This window comes from Agrilus planipennis, unplaced genomic scaffold, assembly GCF_000699045.2.
Source record: "Agrilus planipennis isolate EAB-ADULT unplaced genomic scaffold, Apla_2.0 scaffold143, whole genome shotgun sequence".
Taxonomy (NCBI): domain Eukaryota; kingdom Metazoa; phylum Arthropoda; class Insecta; order Coleoptera; family Buprestidae; genus Agrilus; species Agrilus planipennis.
In genome coordinates, this window is record NW_020438887.1 from 332,937 (window position 1) to 342,584 (window position 9,648).

Below are 9,648 nucleotides of genomic sequence, written 5' to 3' on the forward strand. Positions count from 1 at the left end.
TATAGCTTCAAAAGTTTTTAAAGTTTTATTAGTTTTTGTCTTATTAAAAACATTTTACATTTTCTAAAACGAAAATAAACTATATCATTAATACAATTATGTCCTTAATCCTGGTGCTTTCCTATAAATAGTAAATTGTTCTAAATATTGATGAATTGTATCAATTGGAGAATAAATGTCCTGCATTCTATTTTGAAGATATAATGGTGGTGCACTTTGAGCTGTTGATCCTAAAAATCCTTGTAAGAATTCTCTCATTAATTCCCAACACATTGCTGGTACTACACAAGGTCTGTATTCTACTTCCACTAGGACTCCTTTAAAGTTTTGACTTACAGTAACTGTGCCCAATTTAACTAAAAAATCTCCGATTTCATAACGCGGCCCTTTAGATTCTGCCTTGGTTTGCTTTTTTGAAGTGTAGAAATTGGCCATCTTTATCATTAATAAATCAAATAAGCCATCTGTTGCTAGAGGAATAGTTTTATTTTCTGTCTCTAATATAGAAAATACTGTGGCTGGTTGTTCAGAATTATGAAGAATATGAACGGTTCGTGGATTACCAAGCTGGGGAACAGATGTATACGTTTCACAATCCACTAAAAAATGTCCTTGTTGAATCGCCCCTAAAGCCGATATTCTCTTTGTAAGAAGTTCGATAGTAGACGGACCAGTTCTGTTTTCCGTAATAGGAAAGTTTTGTACTACTGTAACCCCCATTTCTACAAATCTTTTATACGTTATACATAGTATTTTGCTTATTTGATAAATGTACAAAGTTGAGGCATTTGCAGGTTAACAGCAAAAATATTCAAGGCCAAATATAACTATACATGTACTCCATAGATAATAGATGTACTCCCAGTACTGTTTCCATAGATTAACTACTCCATAGTCCATAGGTGTACTAGTAGTTCATGTTTTTAAAATTTTAGTATCCATTTCATTTATATTAATTAAAATATTAACTTGATTTTTAATTTAATTAGTATTCATGCTAGTAAATATTTCAATGCAGATAGTGTTGAAATTTCACAGAAATTGTATGAAGTGTATCTATTATCTATGGCTAATAATTAAACTTAACCTATAAAAATATAAAATTAACCTTAATGTTACAGTGCAAATGTGGTGTCGTATGAATATAAGTTAGTTAATTTTTATGTTTTAGAAGTTTCATAAGAGTAAGTAATTATTATTGAGGTTATTTAATTGATTTATAATTATACAATTCATTTTTAGACAATGAGTACATCACTTGCAGAACAACTGCAAAGGCTTGCGGTTCCTCAAACGTCTGCAATTATTAGAGGTAAAAAGCGCGCTTCTTTATTATTTGACCCTTCAGAAGCTGCAAATCTAAATAGAGAAACTGTATATCAAATTGGCATTGATGGTTTTGAAGAACTTAAAAATAAAAATGCGGCTTTTGTTCAGTTTGAATCTACCCTATTTCATCCTGCTTCAAAAGACTTTGAACGTTCAGTTCAAAATGCTGATACCAATAAAAGACTGGATAAGAATATTAGGAAGTTTTTGATACTTTTGTCTCCATATTTTCTCTTAAATAGTTCACACAAAGCACTGGAGTGGCTTATATATCGTTATCACATACATGAATACAACAAAGAGGATATACTAATGTTGATACTTCCATATCATGAAACAAACATATTTGTTAGAGTTTTACAATTACTTAAACTCAAAGAATCTAATGACAAATGGCGTTGGCTACGTCCACTGCAAAAACGTGGGATACATCTTACCAAACAATCACTTTTTAATCATGCAGGAAGTGACCCTCATTTTATAAAGTTTTTATCTGATTTTGTTCTGACTGCAGTGGCTGTTCATGAAAAGCCTTCCAGTTTGATCACAATTTTTAACTTTTATTGCATTGTATTCACTGGAGCTATTGAATATACTAAAATTTTACAAGAAACTCATATTTCATTTATGTTGCCAGTCTTACTGAAAGGAATATCCTCACAGGTATCAGATTTTTTGGCTGCATCTCTTATTATCTTAGCCAGATTGGCTGCAAAGACAATTCTGTCAGAAAAGATCTTAACTCTGATTGTGAGAAAACTGACAAAAATTGAAATTTTGAGGAATGAAGTGGTCTTGACATTAGTAATTATTTATCAAAAACAAACTCATTATAAGGAGGTTTCCATGGGTGCTTTGGAACATGTGATTCATAAGAAGTGGTTTCCAAAAACCTTACAAGAGTTTAATGATCTTGGTTATAACATCACCCCTTTGTTATTACCACTTCTTCAGGCATCAATAAGGGAATTTTTGTTCAATGATGATAAAGAACAGTGCATTGTTTTTGTGGATAGCATTCTTTCTGAAATTAAAATGGATGAGCAATTAATCAAAGAGTCAATTGGGTAAGATATAACATTCATAATATGCAAAAGGTTTTTAATGAGCTTCTTATTGTACTATGATGATTTGTTTCATGTGCTTTTTCAATAATTAATAACGGTTTACATTTTAGAATTATCTTCGAGTTATGCAACAGTAAGTTTAAATACTCAGAAAAAATAAAGGATTGGATAAAGAAATATGTTAAGACTTTAGAGAGACAGTACCCATATGACTATGATAATGTCATAAAGGAATTAATGACCAATTCAACAAAATTCTCCACAAAACAACATAAAGGATTTCGTAAGATTATGAAAATTGCAATGGAAGACTCTTATGACTTCTTTGAAAAACTTTATCATCCTGATCCTCACACAAGAATCGAAGCAATTAAGCATTTAGTAAATAATAATAATCTTGAAAATAGAGAAAAAAATCTTATAGGAAGCCTGATTATTGATAGACTTAAAGATGAAGATGTTGGTGTTGTATATGAAACATTGCAATCATTTAAGGATACATTACCAGACATCATTGGTGTAAACAATTTTAGAGATATAATGTTCAAGTTGCTCATTAAATGTCAAAAAGAAAAGGATGTTTGGTGGAAAATATCTTCAATTATTTTTGATGTATTTTCTCAACACAGCAATACTTCTGATTTGGAAGCATTATTGGTAATTTTACCATTTCTTTTACCTGCTGAAAGTGATGAAGTAAAAATTGCAAAGGAAATTGTTTGTTCAGAATATGGAAGAAAATTGAGTTTTATTAGTCCATTTATTAAAGAATTTTCCAAAGCAGAAAGTTACGAGATGTTTTCAGAAATTACAATGAAGGCTCTTGGTTCGTGGGGCGCTTCTATGGATATAAACACAATAATTCATGCATTAAATGAATTTCCTTCAGAATACAGAGATGCTTTACACAAATATATCGCATCATTAGTGATAAGTTACACTCTACAAGAAAATACCGCTCCTGATATAAGTTGCTTATTAATAGAAATATTTCAAAATTATTTGAACACCTCTGAAATTCATGTCAGCAAGGAAAAGTTGAAATTTACTGACCATATAATGTTGGCTAGGGAGAATAACCTTTCATTAGAAGCATTTTTATTTTGCATTGAGCAAGTAATTTCTAAAACTGAAAAACCTGCAAAGAAGCTTGGATGGGTAGACTTTATGGAAAATGTGGAAGATAATGTATTCTATTTGAAATTATTTAAAATTTTACTGGAGGGCAATGGTTCAAATCACAAAGGCATTAGTTCTACTTACAAAAATACATTGAATGTTTTTGTAAATCATATATGTGGCAATATTTTGTTAAAAACTGAATTTTATTTAAATGTTTCAGTTTGTTACAACGAACAAATTGAGGAACACTTTCAAGTGATGTGTTTGAAAGCAATTAAGGGTTTTTTAGGAAAAACCACTCAGCAATTAAATGAGTTGATTACCTTTGATTCACTTGTTGTGCCTTATCTTATGGTCGCCTTGAGTAAAACTAATTCAGAAATTCGTGAATTAACTTTTAGAATAATAAAATTAATATTAGAAAAGACGTCAAGGGGAAACACTAGCAGTTTTTTACAATTTTTAAATCATATTCTTACTGGAGAGGAAGAAATATTAATGGACAGTGAACAACTTCCTTTAATAGTGTACAATATTTTCTCAGAAAATAATAGCCAGAGCTTACAAGAAGTGCTAGATGTTCTATTCACAATTTCCAGCTCTCCTCTGTATCCAGTATACTTATCTTCTGGTATCTTGAAACTTCTCGCTTTCATTAACGATTTCAACAGATTTAGTAAAACTTCAGAATTAGCAATGGAAATTTTTGTTGGTTCAAATAAAAGGAACTACAATTTTCCCGAATCAGAAATAATTTATAGGAATATTCTTCGGTTTGACGCAACAGTTTCTGAACATGTCACTCTAACTTCAAAGCCTTGGCAAATGATAACTTTACTCATTAGAAACGACCAAACTAATATCGCATTAGGGAAGACAAAGAATACATCACCTGCAGTACTCTTGTTGAATCAAATAGACGAAACAATTTTTGAAAAGTTAAACAGTGACGTGAAAAAAGCACTTCTATCGTCCATAATCAAACTCAAAACTTTTTCTCAAAATCCTGAAGTTTTACAGTCTGCAAGTCGAACTTTTAAAAGAATACATCTTGATGCGAGTATTATACTCGACTTTCTAGTGAAAATGAAAGACACAACATCCCCTAAATTAAATGAAAGTAAGAAAAAGAGACGAATAAGTATCATCCCTACTGTTGACATTCTGGATACTTTTGAATGGAAAGAAGGCATCACAGTGCTCGAAATACTTCAAGAGAAAAAAAAACTTACTAATTATATTCATTTACTTCCAGTTTTGTTTGAATTATTAAAGAAATGCCTTGATTTTGATGAGCAGTCAAATGTAGAATATGCAAAGCAATTGATACTGTCGACCATCCTTCATTTGTGTAGTAAAAGTGAGACAGAGGCAGAAAAAATGCCTGAAAATGTGTTTAACATGGAGCTAGTTGTTCAGTGCATAAGAGCGTCCCAAAACCCTCAGACTCATCATCACGCTCTTTTGCTTCTTTCGTACGCGGCATCTGTGGTTCCTGATCAGGTTCTTCATCATATAATTGCCGTTTTCACTTTTATGGGATCGTCTGTTCTGAGACACGATGATGCTTACAGCTTTCAAATAATATCAAAAATAATTGATACCATTGTTCCATTACTGATTGCCGATAACTCTCAGGAATGTATTGCGAAAGTTTTGCGCGTTTTTGTCGACGCCATTCTTGATATTCCGGAACATCGTAGAATGCCTTTATTTAAACAGTTACTATCTCGACTTGACACCAAAAGTAGTCTTTACGTGCTATTACTTCTAATTTTCGAAGCCCATGTTCTTCACGGTCATTCAGAAAAATCTAAACCTAAAGGAAATAGATTATTAACGGAAGCTGGTAACATTCAAAAACGTTTAGATATTGCCATGCATATATGTGGACTATTCTCTCCTGAAATCCTTCTATCTACATGTATAAAATTATTGGAATATCTCCGGAAACAACCTGACGACAAAGAAGAGGCCATGGAATCTGACGTTGAAAGTTGTACTTTTGATATAAACCGTTATAGTGCGAAACAGTTTCGACATTACAAATACACTTTGGTTGTTTTTGTATCAAATCTTTTATCTTCTCGTGAATTTGTCGAAAAAGTTGCTTCATTACCTGACGATGATCTTTTAAAACTAGAAGATCTTTATAAGACCGCAATTGTTAATATTTTAACATACATTCAACACACAATGAAAGTTGCAGAGAAAAATGTTAATTCTCCTCAAGCCCAGTATTGGAAGGTCATGTTACACCACTGTTATGATATTCTTGATAGTTTGAATGCTCTTTTGACTCCTCAAATGTTCCTTTTAGTGATAAGAGGTTTAATGGAGCATACTATATCGGTGTTACGAAGAAGAGCTTTAGAATTATTGAACACAAAGCTGCAAAATAATATAGAATTCTTTAGCGAGTGTGATGAGTCAGAATTACAAGCAGTAATACCACCGTTACTTAATATAATCAAATTAATCGAAGATGATGACAAAATAGAGCCTGATATTGAACTTTTAATTCAAACTGCATTATTGTCATTGAAACTTTTGGTGCGCCTCTTAGCACCTAAAAACCCAGAAAAGTTTTTGTACATTTTAGGCTTTGTCACAGATTTAGTGAAAGCTAGGAAGGCACAGGATAATGTACTCGCGTCTATCGTATTGTGTCTTGCAGAATTATGCGCAAACCTTCGAGCACATACGATATCTAGTTTGAATAAATTTATGCCGGCTCTAATCAAGATTTTAAAAACACAGAAAACTAAAGAAATGCCAACATTACTACTCCTGAGTGTACTTACAGCGCTTCAAAAGATTTTAGATAGTTTACCTCTTTTTCTGAGCCCTTATTTGGAAAAACTTTTATGCGCAGTTTCATCATTAGCTTGCAGCTGGAATGCAGAAACGAAGAATGAGAAATTGACCCCGTTTATAAACAAAATAACGAGCATAACTCATAAAATAGGAACTGCGATTCCTTCTCGGGTTCTTATCCCAGCTGTAGAAAGCTCTTACAATAATTTGATAAATAAAAGTGACTATAAGGCAGTTCAACCTTTGATGAACGTCTTTTCCGAAAATATAAGCCAGCTTAAAGGAATTGATTTACAGGCGCACATACAAGAACTTATTTCGTTCTTCTTAAATTCATTACAGTTTAGAGCAAACGTGGAAATTAATTATTCTGATGCTAATGAAGTCGAAGGTTATCTCGTAAAAGCGTTAATCACGTTAATATTGAAACTATCAGAGTCATCATTTAGGCCCTTTTATTACAAGTTGTATGACTGGGCTGTTCGTACAGACGCTAAAACTGAACGTGTTATCACGTTCTACCATCTCTCTTATGAAATTGCTAATTCATTAAAGGGTTTATTCGTGCTTTTTGCTGGCCATTTCTTGAACAACGCCGCCAATCTTTTGGATGCTTGTAATGTGATAAAACAAAAAGAATTGTACTTTGAGAATGAGGAACAAAATGTTTTACTTGTGGAGAACATATTAAAGACTTTAAATGCCGTTTTTTTGTACGACACTCAAAGATTCGTGAATAAGGAGAGGTATGACGTTTTGATGCAACCAATTGTAGACCAATTGGAAAATACTCTTGGAGGTGTGGATTCTTTGGAAAAAAGGGCCCAGAACCTTTTGAGTCCTTGCATTGTAAATTTTGTCGTAGCCGTAGGAGATGATGCTTTGTGGAAGCAAGTGAACTACCAAATAATGTTAAAAACTAGGCACAGTGACTGGAAAGTGCGTTTGGCAGCATTGGACTGTTTGCTTCAAATAGTAAGAAAAGTTGGTGAAGATTTCCTGCCACTGTTACCAGAAACTATTCCATTCTTAGCCGAACTTTTGGAAGATGATGAAGAAAATGTTGAAAAGACTTGCAGAAGAACTGTTCAAGAAATAGAAAAAATTGTTGGGGAACCATTGCAGAAATATTTTTAAAATTTGTAAATGTAATTATTTCTTATAAGCCTAAACTAAAATGCCTCAAATAAAGAGCAAGTTATTTTTAAAAAATGTTTTTCTTTTGTTTATTTATAAAGCATACATTCAATGGATTTATTATCACTGCCTGAGATGTATTGTTATGTGAATTTAAATAGTAAAAGTAGTTATAAAAAAATTATCAACTTGATATGCTAGGCTCTGGAGGTTGAAGACTTATCACAATTGATAGGTAAAGTTCCCAATTCTTCTTCAGAATATTCTGACTCCTTCCTGATAGACAAAAGACAATTATTACAATATTTAACTAAAAAAAATGTATATCCAACTTAGGTACCTCTTTTTGTATCTGTAGATCATAAATAGGACTACACTGTTTAAAACAAGTAACAAAATAATTATCATTGTGGGTATCACAATTTCTGAAAAGAAAAAATTCATATATAAAAAATGTATGCTGGAATGAAGCATATATGGGTACCTGAAATAGTAGCTCTTTCAGTCATTGTTCTCTTAGTTGTATATAGATCACTTGAAATTAAATTGACAGTTTCAGCTTCAACTACAGTTGCATCTGAAATATTACAACATAATTTACTTAAATTTAGCAAAACGATTATAATGCAGCTGGGATATTAATTAAGTGGTTGAAGGTTAATATTTGCCTTATGAGCCAATATAAATTTCTTCATGTTTAGCAATCACAAAAAAAATATAGGATGTTATACCAAAACTTTCTTAAAATCATTGAAGTTATCATTACTGCTTTGTGACTACAATCAAATATTTAAAGGATTTTGTTTTCTTTAACCTCCAATGTATATTATTTTATGTATTTACATGTAATAAAAACCAACTTACTTACAAAATAGTTCAAAAATTGATGGTAAAACTTATCTTGCTAAGTTTGAGCGAGTAAAATATACAATTACGGTCAGTATGAAGTAATACACCGAAATAATTAACAATAATTGATACTAATTGACATACGTTAATAACAAAAACACGTGCTACCAATTACACATGCGCATTTTAACTATTAAATTGTGTTTATAATATTGAACTATATAAAAACATAGCTTGCACGTGTAGAACCACGTAGAACTATAACAAATACAGGAACACATTTCTGTCCTTTTTCGTATAAGAACAATAAATTCATAATTTTTGTTTTTAACTATTCCAGTAATAAAAACAATCTAAGGAATATGATTAGCTAATAAAAAACGAATACAGGTATATTGAAAAGATATGAATTAACAAAGTAATTTATGAAAGTAAGAATATTCTTTCTGATATCGTTTAAATTAATTAATATTTTATTCAAATTGACGTATTAATAAAATGTAATAAAACTCACTGTCGCAGTCAGGCAGTGGAATGTTACTGTCCCATTTGTTTTCAATGCATTTTATAAATTTGGTTCTCAAATGGGTATCGGGAAATGCAAAGTCGATATCGCAACTAAATTCAGCTGTTGAGTCGTTCCTTCCAAGAAAATGTGAATTTTTTGGTGTGAAGGGTGTAGCACAACCGACTGCAGTGTAGTGAAAAAGTACACCCCTCCTGGGAAGTAATTCTTCGTTAGAAGATGGTTTCAAAAGAATTTCAATTTCATTTCCTGCTGAAAGCACCTCTACGAACGATTCTTCTTGTAAACACGATGATAATAAAACGTGTTTTGATTCTTTTATTTGAAAAATATCAGAACAGTTTTCCGGCCCGTACCCTATCAAAAGAAAAACGTTAGTTTATATCGTGTTTTATCAGAATTGCCATGCCTTTTTTGAGGTATGTTTCCTACAAATATTTTCGATTCTTACCAAGCAGTGAGATGTCCAGAATAGTAATTTTTATTTTTTGCCATGGCAAGGCTTTGATTGTCCAGTGGCATGTTTCTATGCCTAAATAAAATCGGGGATATCCTGGATTATGTACCAAGCCTTCTAAAATTGCTTGATTTCTTGACCAAGACAGTGTTAAATTTTGGTTACAATGTTTTGTTAGTTTAGGTTCTAAAAACAAAATTATTTTCTACGATTAGTTTCGTATACTAGAAAGTTCATTTATAAATTTTTTTTTATTTAACAAATTTTGATTTTACCATCAAAAAAGTCGAATGAAAAAAATTTCAAATTTTCTATTCTATTGTTTAGTTTTACCAAAATTTAAG

At 31.5% G+C, this 9,648-nt stretch overlaps 3 protein-coding genes across 3 annotated transcripts in view; 1 reads left to right on the plus strand and 2 right to left on the minus strand.

Moving 5' to 3' along the window:
- Positions 1-11: 11 nt before the first annotated feature.
- On the minus strand, positions 12-834 carry LOC108737430 (mediator of RNA polymerase II transcription subunit 20). Its single transcript, XM_018470269.2, has one exon. It carries the CDS (start codon positions 718-720, stop codon positions 97-99), a length of 624 nt encoding a protein of 207 aa, XP_018325771.1. The 5' UTR covers positions 721-834; the 3' UTR covers positions 12-96.
- A 99-nt stretch (positions 835-933) lies between these two features.
- LOC108737427 (HEAT repeat-containing protein 1) lies at positions 934-7,541 on the plus strand. The gene is made up of 3 exons (XM_018470264.1): positions 934-1,184; positions 1,243-2,396; positions 2,507-7,541. Exons 2-3 carry the CDS (start codon positions 1,246-1,248, stop codon positions 7,470-7,472), a joined length of 6,117 nt encoding a protein of 2,038 aa, XP_018325766.1. The 5' UTR covers positions 934-1,184; positions 1,243-1,245; the 3' UTR covers positions 7,473-7,541.
- Positions 7,534-9,648, minus strand: part of LOC108737429 — a 24,611-nt gene continuing 22,496 nt past the window's right edge. Inside the window, exons 4-8 of the mRNA XM_018470268.1 lie at positions 9,299-9,490; positions 8,836-9,204; positions 7,957-8,049; positions 7,813-7,897; positions 7,534-7,748 (exon numbers count right to left, since the gene is read on the minus strand). Of these exons, the coding sequence (XP_018325770.1) occupies positions 7,670-7,748; positions 7,813-7,897; positions 7,957-8,049; positions 8,836-9,204; positions 9,299-9,490 (818 nt within the window). The 3' untranslated portion in view covers positions 7,534-7,669. The remainder of the gene's footprint in view (positions 7,749-7,812; positions 7,898-7,956; positions 8,050-8,835; positions 9,205-9,298; positions 9,491-9,648) is intronic.